Genomic DNA, 17,898 nt, shown 5'->3' on the forward strand with positions numbered 1-17,898 from the left:
TGCAAATTAATACCAAAAATCACACAAAACTTGAAAAAGACAAAAGACAGCCACAGGGTCAAGAAGTGCTGGCCTATCTGAAGAATTACTGGAAGTAAGATATAGACCTAATAAAACTCTCAAAGGCATTTTCACAATATACCAAGAAAAGCTTACCGCTGTAACATGAGATACATCTGTTGAAGCACTTGCAGAATTCTGTGGACCACCCATGTGCATCTTGCTGATATGTGTATTTAAACTACCCAAGCTTTTGAAGACACAGCTACATTCTGTACAGTTGTATGTAGGGCCATTCTTCACCTTAAAAAAAAAAAAAATTGCCATTAATTTCTCCTACATCTACCAAATATTATGTTTTTCATTATTTTTCTGTATAACAATTACACTACGGAATTATGAGAGCTAAAATGGTTTGTTTTTTCAAGTTACCAATATGCAGTTTTTGAACCAGGCTGGTACCTCCTCGATATAAATGAACTATAATCTTTGTACATGACTATAATTGCTTATTACCATTTCTCAGCACTGTGAAGCACCAGACAGCAAAAAAAAAGTCCTCTGGCAAACGAGGCCTCAGACTTTTCTCTCTTTACAATCTCCTACCATTCCACACTTAAAAGCAAGAGTGAAATGCAACTTTATCAAGTAAGATGTGGCTGAAGATGAAACATCATAAATTATACAAATGGAAATTTAGAAGTGTGAGATAAAAAAATGCAGACAAAACCATCACTGTGAAGGGCAGGGAAGTTTAATGTTTAGTTTGAACTGAATTTGAACACACAGAATGAGAAAGTGATCAGCAGCCACTTGTTTGAGACTTTCACACCAATGGGTTAAGGTAATTAAAGCAGCTAAATTTGCAGATTCCAACCATCCTCACCATTCCTCCTCAGTCCATCATACAGCAATAACATCCAGTGTAGCACTTGCAACGTGCAGGGAGCAACAAGATATTCAAAAGAAAACACACCGTAGTACTTGCAATATAGTATTGGTACTTTGTATTTTGTGACACTAAACTGCGAACAGGACTTTCACAAAGAGGTATTAAGTAATAAAATATGCTACACCTAAACAGTGCTTTAGGAAGTGAGAATCAACCTGTAATTCATTAACAGCTGCAATGTTATTTTGTAACTGTCTCAGGATAAAATAAAGAATTCACAGAGTTCCATGCAGGCTTGAAGAAAACACAGCAACAGCAAGAAAGGGAAAAAAAAAAAATCAATAAATTATCCAAAACAGTAACTCAAATGTAGGCTCAGGACTGCAAAACACAGCACAGAATGTGATCAAGAGGTAGCATTTATTTAAAGTACCGTACCCACAGCTTGATTCTTTCTTACAAAATAACAAAGTAACAGAGAAAAAAGTGAAAAATATTTTTTACTGCATCCGTAACTAATATTGAAAAAAGTCAATTTAAATTATTAAATCAACGTTGGTGCATTTTTTTACTCAGCAAAAGCTATCACATATAGAAAGCTGTTAACCTCGAGGACAACTAGTCACACAAAGTCAGAGAATCACAGAATCAATTAGGTTGGAAAACACCTCCGAGGTCCGCAAGTCCATCGTCTGACCAAACACCACCATGTCAATTAGACCACAGCACTGAGTGCCAGGTCCAGTCTTTTCTTAAATACCTCCAGGGACAGTGACTCCACTCCACCTGGGCAGTCCATTCCAATGCCTGATCGCCCTTTCTGTGAAGGAATTCCTCCTGATGTCTAGCCTAAACCTCCCCTGGTGCAGCTTAATACTGTGTCCTCTTGTCCTGTTGCTGGTTGTCTGGGAGAAGATGTTGACCCCCACCTGGCCACAGCCTCCTTTCAGGCAGTTGTAGAGAGCAATAAGATCCCGATAAGATCTCCCCTGAGCCTCCTTTTCTCCAGGCTAAACATCCCTAGCTGCCTCAGCTGCTCCTCACAGAACTTGTGCTCCAGACTCTTCATCAGCTTCACTGCCCTTCTCTGGACCTGCTCCAGCACCTCAATGTCTTTCCTCAACTGAGTGGTCCAAACTGGACACAGTACTCAAAGTTAAATGATTTAACAAAATTAAGTGTATTACAAACTACTAAGACATATCCATATACTAAGGCATATCCTAAAAGTAAGGAACTAACATGCTTAAAGGATCCTTAGTGATATCTACCATTGTAACACAAAAACGGAAAACAAGAATACAAATCTCAGAGTTAGGGGAAGAGTGAGAACAAAGATGATATTCTAGACACAAGAAAAAAAAGAAGGAAAAAGTGCTACCTCTACCACTTCACAAGTTCCAAACTAGGTCTCTTTCTATGGGTATTTCCAAACACAAATCATTAAACTCTGCAAGGAAATGACTGAACAAAGCTGCATAGCTCATGTTGTTCAGAAGATGGTATTACTTTATTACAGCAGTACCTTTTGAATCTTAAAAACTGTCAAAAAGAGGAAAAAAAACAGACATAAGGAGATCTGAAACAATTTTTTAAATCTTATTCTGGAATTTCCTTCTACCTGTAACCAAAAAAACCTCTGTAAAAGGCTGCAAGATACATATTTCAAAGACAAATGGCAATACGTTCTACAGTGGAATTAGTGTGTTGCTGTTTCGTCTTGAAACTTTTCACCATTTTCTGCTTGGCCGCTATTGGCTTCCTTTCATCTGATTCTAGCCCTCGTTCTCCCAAGACTGACATAAGTACATTTTTGAACACCTAACCCCACTATTTATTAATCTACCCATGTATTTAAAAGACACTGGGAAATGAAGGTTTTGCTACTTCTCCTAAGTATACATTGATCCAGACCAAGCTAAGGAAAGCTCACAGGTAAAAGCAGCAAACCAGAATCTACACTGCAGCAGTAAATCTATACTGGTTGGAGCACATAGGAATAGCAAAACTGAGTTAAGATGCATGTTAGCACGCAGGACTCGATGAATAATTGCATTTACCTCCGAGTGAACTCGCTGTATGTGTGACTGCAGGTTGCCTTTCTGGGAAAAGGCGGCGGGACAAAAGGCACAGGCATGGGGCTTCTCCCCCGTGTGCTTGATCATGTGGGTCTGCAGAGCCCCCTTCTGGTTAAAGGCCTTCCCACACTCGCTGCACTTGAAAGGTCTTTCACCTGCAAGGAAACAACAGCAGGAGGATGAAGAGGAGGAAGGGTAAGGAGTTTTAAGTAAATGTCAGCAGTTTCCTGTATCTAAAAGAAAAATTGTATCAGTTAAAATAAAATACACACATTATTATATATGTTATTAGGAGGTTTTGACAATAAAATTGCTTACCTTGACCACCTCAGCACCCACTCTTATGAAAATGTAAGCTTTTGAAAAAGTTTTCTAACTAAGCTGATGATTATCAGTTGAAATGGGTAAAATAAAGGAGATCTACATGAAGCAATTACTAAATTAAAATAGCTTCCCTCATCTTGTGGTTTGGAAGATCTCAGAATCTGCTATGCAAAATCAATGGGGGAAAAAAAACAAAGGGAAAAAGAAAAAAAGAAACCCACATATGTTTTACATCAAATCCTATCAAATGCATATACCTTCACAGAAACAAACTGGCCCAGAGGGTAAATGCACAGTAATAAATAACTAAGAGTCAAAAATCTAACCTTTTATCTAATTTAAAATCAGAAAGTCTTACAGCAGCACTGCAAAAGATGGCATATGGCTCCCACTCCCCAATAAATATTAACAGCCATTCATTCTTTGCAACCACCTAATGAAAATATGCAATGAAACAATGTTTTGGACAGTTCTGCTGAGAAAATAATTTTTAAAACTGTTCACATTGAATATTTAAAGAAAAACTAGCCAGTATTGTTACAGAAATGCTCTGTCACGATTTCCCAATTTTGGTGCCCTCAGCGCTGCACGTAATTACAGTTTTTGTATATTAACAGATAAGCATGAAAAACTCCAGAGAAATTTTAAGTTACAGAATATATGAGGACTGCATAAACAGATTACAAAGCTACATATTTTAAACAGACCAAGAATAAATTTCTGTTTTTTACAACTATGTGTTCTAATTAACTCCTGGAAACCCCCACTGCGAACTCACTACTACCCTTGTTTTTCTTTTAGTGAAATAGTTCAGCTGTGGTAGCTGTAGGACCTTGAAAATATTTAACACTTTGCCTTTGCACATTTCTATAGCCAAGACCAGCATAAGCACGCAGTATATTATGTCTGCTACACCAGTAAGTACTACCATGTGCACACTAAATCAGTTTTAATAAATACTTTTATATGTTTTCTAATTTTATAGCTGTAATTACATCTACTTTAAACTTATTAATTCTTAATTAAATTCACATTGTCAGAAACAAAAGCAGCTATTTTTCTGAAATATATTACTCACTGCAAGAATATATATCTTCTGCTGTTTAGGGGTTTTGAAGATGCTTTAAGGATTGCAGGTTTTAACTGTGTATTTTTTAACAGAGATTAAAACAAAGAACACTGATTCATATCTAGAAATACTAAATTCCTATTGGGCTTTCACAGGCAAAAAGCTTAGCTTCCAGTAAGAGCTGCTGTTGGACACATAGAAGTATTCCTTCAGGTTAAGTTTCCCTATATAACTAAATCTCAGTGTAAAAATGAAATCTTAATGCTATTGTGGAAATGTGAAATTTTTGTATTTCTCAAGTATAACTTAATAAAATACAGACTTGAGGTGGGGAATAAGGGGTTCCTTACTTAGTTATTAATGTGGGAACTGCAGTCCCTGAGACTTGATTTTTTTCCCAAAAGGATGTAAGTGCCCAAAATGCCTAGCTATGAACAAAAAAAGTATTGCAATTAAGAGGCTAATGTAATGCTGTATGTTGTGCACAGACCTGCTATTTTAACACTTGAAGACCTGGGCATTCTAAATAAGCAGAGTTGTTCTTTTCTACATATTTACAGTACCTCAAGCAGCTGAATGCCAGACAGATTGCCTGCAGATTTAGAGTACTAACATACTTCACAAATTAAATGAGTATTTGCAAGCTACTTGGAACTTAAAATGACCTCCTGTCATGTGCAGATTAGGACTGCATTTTCTGTCTCAGATTTCCCAAAAGACAAATGTCTTTCTAGTATTCAAACGAACTATAAATGCCCTTGAACTTTTTGAAGCTTTAAAAAAGCATCCTCAACAAACTACAATAATGTTTCTTTAATTGTGACTAGAAAAAACTAATGTATTAAATAGAGTCAAGAATCTAAAATACTGAAGTTAATTTTCACCGACCATTTTTTGGATATTACTTTCAAGCAATTGTTTTAAAGCAGGTACAAGGGTGACCTCTTGTGTTACTTTTCTATAACTAGATCTGTAAAACTTCAAAGGGTTCTTAAGAAAGTGTCACACAATGGTATTTTTATTTCTTAGTAAACAAGGCCAGTCTTGCAAATGGCAACTCATCACATCACTGTCTGAACAGTGATATTAGACTGACTGATATTACAAACAGAATTGCACGTTTACATAAATGAATACTTGAATTAGCTAAAAACTAGACAAATGGCAATTTATTCAATATGTATGAAAAATACAAATACAAATTGAACATCACTGGAACATCTTCAACAAAGGCTTTGTTTAAAGCCAAACTCCTGCTATAGTAGTATATCTGGCTAAAACATAAGAACTATTCTTTTATAGTCATCTGTACACTCTAAAAACTTTTGTATTATTTTATGCTTGGCATTTTTCAATTATTTCAGTTGCTTAAGGTTTAAACATGCATATATTTATGACAGAAATTTAGCAAAAAACATCCCCTATTCATTCTGCAAATTTGAACAGTCACCTGTACTTCTTCGATTATTAAAATTACTACCTAGGCTTACCAGCTCTGAAGATCACTTTGTAAGTTTAAATAAATCAATTTAAATAAATGCAAGACCACTACTTTGTTAGTATTATTAATTTTCATGTACTTTTTCTCTTTTAGCAATTGTAGATTTTAGAACCTGCTCTCTAGAGTATGTAAGATGTAATTTAAACTAGATGATATTTGGTAACAAATGAAATCGATAGAGTATTTTACATTTTTTTAACTGTTTCTAATCATATAAATCTGGAAATTTTAAAAGCATATAAATTTCCTAAGCGAAAGAATTACATAAGGTTTATTTTAAACCAACAAGTAACTGCATCTAATGAGCCAAATGTATTAATGACATTTTAAGTCCCAACAGGAAGAAAAAATATGTAGTATTTGACAGATTAACTGATTTTTGTAAAACAAAAAGAAATTAAAATAAGTACTTCCACAGCCTTACCTGTGTGTATTCTAACATGTCGTGTTAACTGACTCGGTTTCTGGAACGTCTTTCCACAGTGAGGACAGGAATAGGTAAACCCACTTCTGTCAATGTTTCTGTTGTAAGATCTGGTATCTGATACCCTGTGATTAAAAAAAAAAAAAGAAATAATTTTAATATGAAAGGCTATTTTGAAGAAGCTTATTTTACCCCATTGCTTTTAACATAGCGTAAACTTGATGGCAACATAGTATCAGCTGCAACAGTGATAACCCAAACTCCATAATCATACTGAAAGAACAGCACAAACAGCTCTTTTCTCAGTACCTACATGCACCAAGAATTTCAGTTATTTCTGTAGGAAAAATCCAGTACATCTTAGAGGCTCTCTACAGACATCTTCAGGGTAAATTCTGCCAGAAGTATACAGCGACTTCACAGGTATTTTGGTGGGAACTTTCTACTCTACACAACTCTAAGAACTGGGAATAGACAATATTTCTTGGTTTTAAATACGTAATTTTCCCCATCTGTTTTTTACAGAAACAGTAAAGATTAAAAGAGAGATCACCTGTCAAGACTTAAGGCTTTTTTAATATATAAAGTAAACCAAGAGAAGTTTTTCCTCCTTCTAACTTAAAGTAATTCTCACCTTGCTAAAAGTAATGTTAAAATAGAGAGCTGAAAGAAAGGACGGAACAAATATTCATCAAAAATAAGAAAAGCATTTACCAGGCCTCTTTTTTTCCCCTTCCTTTTGTGCTTTTTCAGATTTACAAGAAACTCATGGGCGGCTGTAATGAGGACCTCTTGGGAAAGATGATTAAACTCAAAGAACAAGTTACATCTTTGCAGGATGAAAGCATGAAAACTTTTGTCATTATAATAAATGCTATGTAAAATTAATATACATTTGCTTCAATGTACTGCTATTAGCATTTAACATCATAAACACACTTCAAAAATCACTTTGCATCAGAGAAACTTAACCCATGTTTACAAATAGCTGGCAGATGAACTGTGCTTAGTATGTGTGCCAAAATACAAAAACAGGAAAAAAAAAAGAGGCCTCCAAAAATAACCACCCACTTCAAGTTTTAAAAAGCAAGTGTCATTTTAGAACAGCATAGCAAAGAAAAGGAATGATCTGCATAAATCGTGGCACTCTGCTGACTGGAAATACTACTCCTGCTTTTCCCAGCTATCACCATAAAAGTAACATCTGCTCATTTTGTTACAATCCCATGATGTCACCTTATTTTATAGTGAGTTTTCATATGCTCCTTTAGCTGCGAGGAAGTTTCAAATTCTTTTTTGCAAGACTTGCAGCTGTGGATCCTACTGCCTGCCAATTCTTGACGATGTTCTTCCATGTGTATGGACAGCTGACTCTGTAAAGTGAATTCATCTCCACACTCTGAACAGATGAGATTCTGAAAGAGATAATAGCGACTGATTTTTCAAAACAGCGGTACACAAGCACAAGCTTTGCTCAAGTAGATTAACTTATCCTTCTATGGACATTGGCAGCTGGAAGCAAGCAGCAAGAGAAGTATATAAGCAAGAAAAGTTTATGAGCCTTGTAATATAAATTACGTACAATAATCACTGCAAGATTATATTAATATTTATATTTTAAGAAACTCCACTAGAACTGAGTTCTGAAAAACTTCACCAGGCAGCAGAAACAAGCAGTTCAGTACCATCATCACCACTTCCTATTTCCTTGGTGGGCTGCTTCAAGACACACAGAAGCTCACCTCAGTGCCATTACATCATGGTCTACAGAAACATCTGAAACAAATAGTACTTTCTAACCAAAAGCATCTTAAATGTAGATGCAGGGATTTCACACCTTTACTGGTTAAAACTGTAATGACTGGCACTTTTAAACAGCAATCCCACCACAGTTAGCACTGACTTTTCTTAAGCTATCTTGACAGAAAACCTGACAGAAATAAAGAGGGACACAATGTTTCTAATAGATACCTCTTCAACCTGTTATTTTATAGCAGTATTAAACACACCATTTTCCAGTTATGTTAGTACTCCATGTCATCTAGAATGGAAATTATACTTGTAATGTTTAACGCAAAAGTATTGCCATTTCTCTAAAATTCAGAGTAAGAATCAAATATTGGTTCAGTGAAAATTAAAAGCTCTGCATTTATTTGACTTCCTTTGGCCTTTTGAAATCATTAATTTTATTTGTCAGTGTATCTTTATTTTAGAAAACCTAAGCTGAAAGTTAATCTTAAATGTCTAAAAATATGCATCTCTGTTAAATGTTCTTCACTGGTGTGCCTAAGTAACTTCAGACTGGTTTTTTTAACTATAAGCTCATTTTTCAGTAATTGTGATTATCACTGCAAACTAAAATGTATTTTATCCTGCCCAGTTTTTTCCCTCTCCCTTAATGATCAACAAGAAAAATAAAAAACAACAGAAAACAACAGTGTTCATTTCAAGAAAGATATTGACAACAATGTTTTAATCAAGAGGAACACAGGTATGCAACTTTGTTTTTGGACTGTTTTGACAATAAATTTGTTCTTTAAGTCTGAAAAAGAAAATTTCTGCTGTATCACATGTCCATACAAAAGCTTAAAAAGCTGAAGTCCTTTAATGAAATTAATTACCAACTCAAAAATTACTTGTTTAATCTAACCTAGATGTCATTACTGGACTCAAGTTATAGTGTGAGATGACAAATAACTAATACTTTTTTTTCTAGGACATACATACAAATCTGAATACTTCTTATGGGTATCTTTTGTTGTTACACAATGAATTTAGTTTATGATTAAACGAAACTAAAAGCGGGGGAAAATTTTATGAAGGGAAGCTTACAATTACTATGCCAAGCTCATGAACCTCAAAATGGTGAGATTTTGAATCACTCCTCAGCATTTTTCAGACATGTATCTGTATCATGTTAAGTTGCTAATATACGTATCCTATTAAGCAACTTCTACAAACAAAAAAATAGCCCAAGATGAAGTATTTGAGACAATAAAAGACTTCATGATTCTATTCAGTACTGTGGAATTTGCTGCAGGAAAGCAAGCAGAAAAACTACAAAAACCCCAGCAATATATAACTACAAACAGACTCTGCTATAGGCAGTATCAGATTTATTTTTTTGCTTCTCAAGCAAACAAAAAAACTGACCACCACACACAACAAGTAACTGAACACTGTAACCTCACTATGGTTAAACTCACATTTTAACACTGAACAAAAGGGGCTGATCATATGTAAAATTCCCAAACTCAGAAAAAAATGTTTAAAGCTCTACTCATTGGATTCTGCCTGTATTAATTCTCCCTATCTTATCAGATGCAACATCTGAAGAACACTTTGGAACTCGTGATCTTCACCTGTTTAATATCTATGATTTCTAGCATCTGTAAAGGATTTTAATCTGCACTTTTCCAAAAGATCATTGCTCACAAATTTGATTAGACAGGACAAATCAAATACAGCGAATAGTTTTTTTAATAAAAACCAAACAAAACCCCAACATCGCACAAATGAAACACAAAAAATCAGAACAAGAGGATCTTATAATGAGGGAATTTTCACTTTATATTCACCAAATACCAGTTTTAACTTTTTCAACATATTAAGGTTCTCCTAAAGCCCAAAACCCCTCATGTTCATGAAAAAAAGAAGACATAGTAGCAGTTCTAATGCAATAAATAATCTTTTTTTTTCAGTTTTTTATTCAGCATTTATGTCTTGCCAGGGCAAAACACAGCAGTGAAAACCACTGTACATTTCCACTGAGGAAATGGACAAAATCAAGAATCCTCTAGAACATGGGGCGTATTTACGTAAGATACCGTTCTTCATGATTTCTCAAGAGAAAGCTACCCCGTATTAGTGAGGAATGTCAAACGTGAAGTTTTTCCCTCACATCAGTTTATCACACACAAATCACCAAAGAATGTGAGGAGAAAATACAGTCTCTTGCAAGCTCAATATCAATAGCTCAGAAAATTCCTTCCAGAACTTCTCACAGGTGCAATCAATCACAAAAATCTAAGTTTCACAGACAGACCCACTCTCACAAATCTCACTGGAGCACTCAAGAAGCTAGGCACACTAATTTCTTTGTCTTGCCCATCTGAACTCATCTGAAGATAAAGCTGCCTGATGCAGCACAAAACAAGAGTAAGGTTCCCCAAATTTCAGTTTGTGAAGCCATCTCCTTAACTGCTATGTATGTCCCCTAATGTATGTTCCCCCTACGCCCCTTTGCGCTGATTTCAGGTTTTTAACTCTTCTAACAGCAAAAGGAAGAAGAGCAAACAGGAGGGAGAATGTACTCCACTGGTAACTCGTTATCCTGCATGTTGTGGAAAACTCAATGACAGCTAGTGCCATCACCAATACCCTCTGCTTCAAGTTCAAATTCCAGCTCTCCTACAGGTCCTGCGCATAACTACTGTGAAAGTTATACCTGCAGTTTTCTATGAATTGTTACATTCGTCTCTGTTTTATCACAAAACCATTGAGCATTACAAGAAACATATTCATTAGCAACTGAAACATATATGTATTTTTGCATTAAATATGTATTAAAATGTTTGTATTTTTATAAATTTAATTTTCAAGCAGCAGACTGAATTTTAAATTGGAAGGCATCACACAACCTATTCTTCTGACATCTGCACCAAAGCAACAAACTCAGACCTGCTGCAGTGCATGAAAAATCACTAGTGGCAGAAACAGATATCAAGAACCACCCTTGGGTGTCTTTCCTGATGCTTAGTTTCCTTATTCTGATGTTTTTAGCAATTCATAAATCAAGTTTCCTTGATAATACCCATTAAGTCATTTATCATTACAGATATGTTAATATGCAACAAAACTGTACTTAACTTGGCTACCTACTTGACTGTGCACATGACAAAACGTGAACTAAAATATGATTAAAGGAATACAACCTCTACAGATGGCATGCCGGCATCTGTTTTAGGGAAAAGTGCAAACAGGCCTATTATCCCAAACTGACAAGTCAAAACTGCTGTTGATGCCTTAGGTTTTAACCTTCATATTTTTCAAACCCTGTGCTGCCTACTGTGTAACTCTGAAGTTTCTTGTAGCCTGTTAACTTCTGCTCTCTCGTGCTAGGCCTGCTCTCCAAGGACACTCAGACCGTCCTAGGCCCAAAAGTATAAACCAAAAGCCTCTAAAGGGGGGGCAAGCTTGGGGAAATTACATCATTAACTGAAGCTTTAAATGGAGAATTAACCCTGATACGCAAATGAAACAAACTTATAAAAGCGTGAAGAACTTGTGACCTGTTGTCCACCTTGGGGTCCATCTTGGCAGTAGCCTCTGGCTCCCCAGAGTGTAGCTTTGAAGGCCTTTCAAATAAATACCTACCTTTATTCCCTTACTCTCGTCTAGTCTCTGTTTTTAGGTGGCCACTTCAGGCATCAGTTTTTTGGTGACCCAGGTGGGACAAGAACTGTATGGTGGCCACTGTAAGCTGTCAGCAATTGGCATGGAGAAACACACCACCGTTACAATTATGATTAGAAGTCTGACAATAAAAGTGCATTTTTGATTCAGCTCCCATTCTCCAACACCAAGTGCAATTTTGAAAAAACCTTAACTGGAGGAAGATGCAATTATGTGATGGAAAACTTGGTATTTCGGGCAGTGCAATCACCTCTGGCAATTGTAGTAATGCAGTCATGACTATTAAGTGTGCAAAATACACCACTATGTATTAACTGTTTGCTAAGAATTTAACCAACACCATCAGAATGGAAAATGAAACTGTGAGAGGGGAAGAAACAAGAAGTACTCTCAAGCAAAACAACCACTCAAAAATGGAGGTGGGAGCTGTAGATAAAGGAACAGTTTAATCTGTTTCTATGGATGGTGAAAGTGCCTCACCATGACATCTGCCATCAAACATGATCACACATTATTTATTACGTGTGGGCTTATTAATGTAGATTAAGCCACAGAAACATCTTCAAAATAAAAGTATGTGTAAATAACCAATCAGTTAATGTTTATAATATGGTATCTATCAAACATGCACAGATGCTCTTTGTTCATAAAGACACAATGGGAACACTTACTTATATTTAGGGTATTAATTTCCGTAACTAATCCCCGCTTAAATTTTATATTTCTTTGGAACAAAATAATTTATTCAATCCTCCAATTTAAAGCATACAGGTAAGGGACTAAATACAACCACTATGACATGTCTTTTCAAACTTCTGTTATAAGGTTTCATGAAATTACCTCCTCTTTCTCATGTAGCATTATATGTGCTTTCAGACTGGCTACTCGGGAGAACTTCTTGTTGCACACAGGACATGTAGGGTCCTCGCCATTGTGAGTACATTTGTGAAGGGTCAAGTTGAATTCAACATTAAATGACATCGGACACTGGTCACACCGGTGAGGCTGTTTGTTAAAATCACAAAAATAAAGACAAAATTCAGTCTTCTCATAAGCTACATATGCCCTGACTGACACATATAACCATACAAATCAAAATGTTAAACATTAAAAAAAGTGCAATTCAAGTACCTACGTAGGATAATGATGCTTAATAATACCAATATTAATTATTTTATTTTCTTTGCATCTCAATACAAAAAATACAAAAACAGCATTACAAGAGCACAAAGGGAAAGAAAGCAGGGGAACTAAGGAAACCAGAGACTCAAAACCGAGACTGTCCTAAAAGAGCGAAGTTAGCAGGAAAGAGGAAAGAGCAAGAGACAGAAATACATTTTCCTTCTTTAACTCCGGTCACAATTCACCCAGAGGGTGGTTGGGCACTGGAACAGGTTCCCCAGGGAAGTGGTGACAGCACCAGGCCTGACAGAGTTCAAGGAGCATTTGGACAATACTCTCAGGCATATGGTATGATCCTGCCCAAGACCAGGAGTTGGACTTGGGGATCCTTGAGGGTCCTATCAACTCAGTATATTCTGTGATTCCATGAAATCTCCTTAAGTAAAATTAATAATCAAAACAGCAAAACACTTAGTTTATACTAGGACTGACTGCTTTTCACTTGGCATCTGCACAATCAGTTTTAATTCTTTAAGAGCACCTTCACTTTTAGATGTAAAGGCTCTTACACATAAGTTTGCAATAGCATGGGTTTAACTTTATCAACTTTACAACACTGAAACTTGTGTAAGTTGTTCTTTGTATACATGAATTATCTCTAAGTGCTAAGCTTTGTAAAAATTAATCTGTATTTAGGGCTATCTCAAAAAGTAATAAAATTGTTTTCCTATCACATGTAAGTAGTTTTAGCTTTGTGAAATAGAAAGCAAGGGAAATAAATTAAATGCTTCATATTACAGACGCAACTTGTGGTGCAAGCTTCATTTAAAAAGCCAGTCTAGTCTTAATCACATATCTGTATTCTTCTCATTCTTCCCAAATTTGATTTGTAAGTAGCTAAAGTGATGACATTAATCTACTGATTAATACATACATACTAAATTAGTTCACTAGTAGGGTCCTGCTAATAAATATAAGCATTATTTTCTTTTTATTGCTAATGTGTAGAATCACTTTGCAAACTATTGCAAAAAACTCATACATTTTCTCACCTACCTGAGTATTTTAAAAATCAAAGAAAATGGCTAAAATTAAAAATTACTGATCTGGAAGCAATAATCCAATCAAAGGGTATCAAAGGAAGGTCCTATCTCAAAGGAAACATGAGAAAACAAGAGGAATGTCACAAAACTGAGGCCCCCAAGTAATAATTATTAGTGGTGTGACTGAAAAGAAATGGAAAAGACATCTTGTGTTAGCTTCAGTTGATAGTATATGAAAATATCAATATACACTGGTTATATCTACTACAATTCATACCTTGTCATTTTGCTCATGATCCCTCATATGGCGCTGGAACTGGGTCTCTCTTGGAAAAGACAGCAAACAAACCTCACATTTATGAAAGTTGGGTACTTGGTAGGAAAAATCACCGTTCTCTCTTTTTGGTGTCAGAACAACACCTGCAAAACAAGCAACAAAAGATTTGTATGAAGTCACATTTCATCTACTTATAACTCATTGTAAAAAAACAGAATCATTTGAAGCAGAAACTATTCCAATTCCTCTAAGATTTTTGACTTACCCAACACTGTAACTTCAAGAGATCTTGAAGATCTCAGGTATACACATTACTGCTTCCATTGACACAGGATCATCCAAATACATCCATATCTCAAGCTGCCAGTCACTAAAGACATAAATAATCACCTCTTCCCCATAATTTGAAATAAATTCTTTCTGTGCTTCATAAACACCCATCAAGTTCGCAACAAAAGGAAATGTTGCAAAAAACACTAGGTATGACTAAGATACTGCCAGGGGTTACTACTAATAGTATTACATCACCTGTTTAATAAAGTTTTTTAAAATTACCTAGTCAGCAGTTCTGACTACACAGATTTTCTGCCCTCCCTCCTTGCTCTCTCTCTTTCCTTAAGAAAAATTTAGACATCTTTTCTTTCTTCTTCTTCTGGCATTATAAAACCTTTATTAAAACCTATTTTAAAACCTTTAGGGTTACAAAACCAACACCAATGTTTCAAACAGTTGAGAGAGATGCAATAAACTGCAAGTCTAAGTGTGTACACATTAATTCAAAGGAAAGAGATGTATTTTTCTTTGAACAGATCCAGTCTAAGCCGATATAGTTTTCTTTAAAACTCCTACAGTCATACAACTTTTGACATACAAGTTGCAAGCTTCTATATCCTTCTGCTCAAATGAGTGAAGTCAATCCTCTAAATACTTTATGATATAAGGAAAATATTAATCTAAGGAACTTAAGCACATTTTACATTTGAGAAGATACTCTATTACTAAGGAAGTAATCTTTATTTAAGAAAAAATTTAAGAAAAGCAACTGGCAGGAGGGGTCAGCTTGTGCTGCAGGTTAGGGTCATGAAAGAGAAAAAAATCTATAGAATTCAAACACTGCCACAACTAAAACTGCATCAACAACAGAACACAAAAAGAAAGGAATACTGATTTTATTATCTATACATGGAAGGCCTGATGTTTAAGTCAGTACTTTTCCCCACATATGTAAGAACTAGGCATAGGAAGTAACAACACCACAAGTAGAAGTTTACAGCATCCTGTTTAAATTTCCTCAGAGGAAACTGAAGATTACAATTCGTACAGTATTTCCACTCTACTGCACCCACTTCAAAGTCCTCTCTCATTCACCACACTATTTACAAGCAGAAAAAGAAATCAGTACCTTATGTCCTGACCATTTTTTTTTCCCTGCTAAGATTCTCATAAACAAACTTTAAAAGCTTGTAGTTGAGGAAGCTGTAGAAAACATTTCAGCACAATGTATTCTGGGCAAGAAATCCCAACTAAAAACAATGCCCTAGGGACTTATACTTCTCCTTTCTGGACTAAGTCACCCAATTAAATTTTGCTTTGCAAAGTTTCATTTTCACGTATTTCTCTGTAACACAATGATGCAAATATTACTAATCTTTATCATGTGTACACTTGCACTTATTGCATCTTTTAATAAACTGTAAATTCACAGTATGCAGACACTATCAATAGCAACCCTGAAATAGTCACATTTCTTCAAAAGCTGAAAACCACAGCTTTAATTACAAGACACAATCCTTTAAGCATCCTTGTGATAAATATGCCTGAGCAGAATAAAGGACACAAGATCAGTTTCTGTAAATAATGGCAACACAAGAGAAGTGAAAGAAAAATCTACTCCTATACTTGGGCTATATGAAAATGTAATGCACAAGGCTTTCCTTTCCCCTGGAAAAAGGAGTAATTGTTCAACCCCATGAAGGCCTGACCTCTACTTTAAATTGACAACTGAAAAATGATCCAATCCATGACTTTAGAAAGACCTTCAAACCTTCTCCTTGAGCCAAAGAGATTATCTTTAAACATTCACTCTTGAGATCAAAGGCACAAGACAATATGCAAATATAATGCCTAAGCAACTGAAGTAGCAAAAATGTAGCACTGACATCATCTAAGGTGCTAACTTCCCTATACTTTGAAACAAAAACCCAACACGCTCACTAGTTTCTGAATAATACTACCAAGTGGCATTGGTCTTGGGTTCATAATATTTCTATGTATCTTTTTTATTAAAATGTGTATCATATCTGTATTGACTGTAATACTGATTAATCTACAGGCTGCAAATGTTCTTCTTCAATTCAAAAAGGAGTTTAACTATAGAATGAAAAATTAAGTATCTTGTAGTATTTCAACAGAATTTGATGACTATAATTCTATGAAATCAGACCACCTGATGGAGTACCTGAAAGTACTTTAGCTTTTCTGTAAAAAGACAGAATTGATCACCACTAAACTAAACAGAAAGATGAAACAAGTGCATAATCCTAAAATGTTTCACGGAAAAGAACAGAAAAACAGCCTGAACTTCGAAAAATGAGGAGTTGAACATATCGCATCCCATGCCAAATCATCAGGAAGTTCTCAAGACTAGTTCATGGATGATCATAAACCCTCCAAGCTGCTCTGCCTTCTCAAAGGCACTTAGATCCCATGGAAGAAGAAAACAGAAGGCACCTATATAGAAAATGGACTGCTTACATCTGTAACATTTTAAGCATTACGCTTTCGAAGAAAATCTTTGTAACTCTTTCCAAAGCCAAATCTTACAGGGTTTTTTGGTCCTATCTTTCGTATTGGTAAAAAGCAAAGGGCTTTGGGGAATCAGGACTGGACCCTAGAATCACCAACTGCACTGTAAAGTCCAGCTTCTCTTGGCAGGTGACTCTCAGTGCAGAAATCCTTAAGGACAAGGCACAGCAGATCAGCTTAGGTTAGATTCCAGAAGTCTTCAAAGGCTTAGCTATTGGGAAATCAGCCTGAAGTCTGTTCTAGATAGTTACAGCCAGTATGTCCACAGAAACAGACTAGTTTGGATATGAAAGAATTCTGAAAGTTCAATTGCTTCACTTTTATTCAAAGGTCAGGATTGCTATCTAATACGGGTTTAAATTAAAATACAAACTTACAAACTCATTTTTTATTCATTAACACTTCATCTGAAGTAGCCTATGGGAGGGATGAGACTAAAATCCTTTTTTCATTTGTATTGTCACTAAAACAGTCTGATCCTCTATCACCTATCAAATACTAGGTATTTCAGAGAGCTGCACAACTCCCTTTTATTAAAGACGTAGGAAGGGACTTTATATCTTACTCTTCTACTAACAAGGAGAGCATTCAGAAAAATATTCCTCCTGAAATCAAACAATTGAGTAACAGCAAGGTTTAAACTGTTACACTGTGTCTAGAATTAGGAGGACAGTAAAAACAGGAAAGACACTGTCAATTAAAGAAGTAACAAGCAAGTGAGGCATATTTTGACTTTTCAGGCAGGTGTCACATGACTCAGGTCTGTTTTCATTTCAATCATAAAAAAAATGTTAAAAAATGAAATAACCATTTGACAAAATTTGTTTGTAAGAAGAATGAGTATCCCAATGAAAACTTTATTTACACTGATACCTATTTCATAACAAGTCAAAGTAATAACCTACACTACCGTATTTCAGATAAATACACAATAAAATAATCTTTCCC

The 17,898-nt window shown here is 35.4% G+C and overlaps 1 protein-coding gene across 5 annotated transcripts in view; it reads right to left on the reverse strand.

Annotated features, from left to right (window-relative positions):
• Positions 1–14,288, reverse strand: part of ZNF236 (zinc finger protein 236) — a 67,629-nt gene extending 53,341 nt beyond the window's left edge. For all 5 annotated transcript variants that reach the window (XM_017746141.1, XM_017746139.1, XM_008642702.2 and 2 more), the window contains exons 1-6: positions 14,146–14,288; positions 12,544–12,708; positions 7,525–7,703; positions 6,289–6,413; positions 2,953–3,125; positions 157–303 (exon numbers count right to left, since the gene is read on the reverse strand). In XM_017746141.1, coding sequence (XP_017601630.1) covers positions 157–303; positions 2,953–3,125; positions 6,289–6,413; positions 7,525–7,703; positions 12,544–12,708; positions 14,146–14,172 — 816 coding nt within the window. In that variant the 5' untranslated portion in view covers positions 14,173–14,288. The remainder of the gene's footprint in view (positions 1–156; positions 304–2,952; positions 3,126–6,288; positions 6,414–7,524; positions 7,704–12,543; positions 12,709–14,145) is intronic.
• Between the last annotated feature and the right edge of the window lie 3,610 nt (positions 14,289–17,898).

The sequence above is a fragment of the Corvus brachyrhynchos genome, unplaced genomic scaffold (assembly GCF_000691975.1).
Source record: "Corvus brachyrhynchos isolate BGI_N302 unplaced genomic scaffold, ASM69197v1 scaffold409, whole genome shotgun sequence".
NCBI classification, from domain to species: domain Eukaryota; kingdom Metazoa; phylum Chordata; class Aves; order Passeriformes; family Corvidae; genus Corvus; species Corvus brachyrhynchos.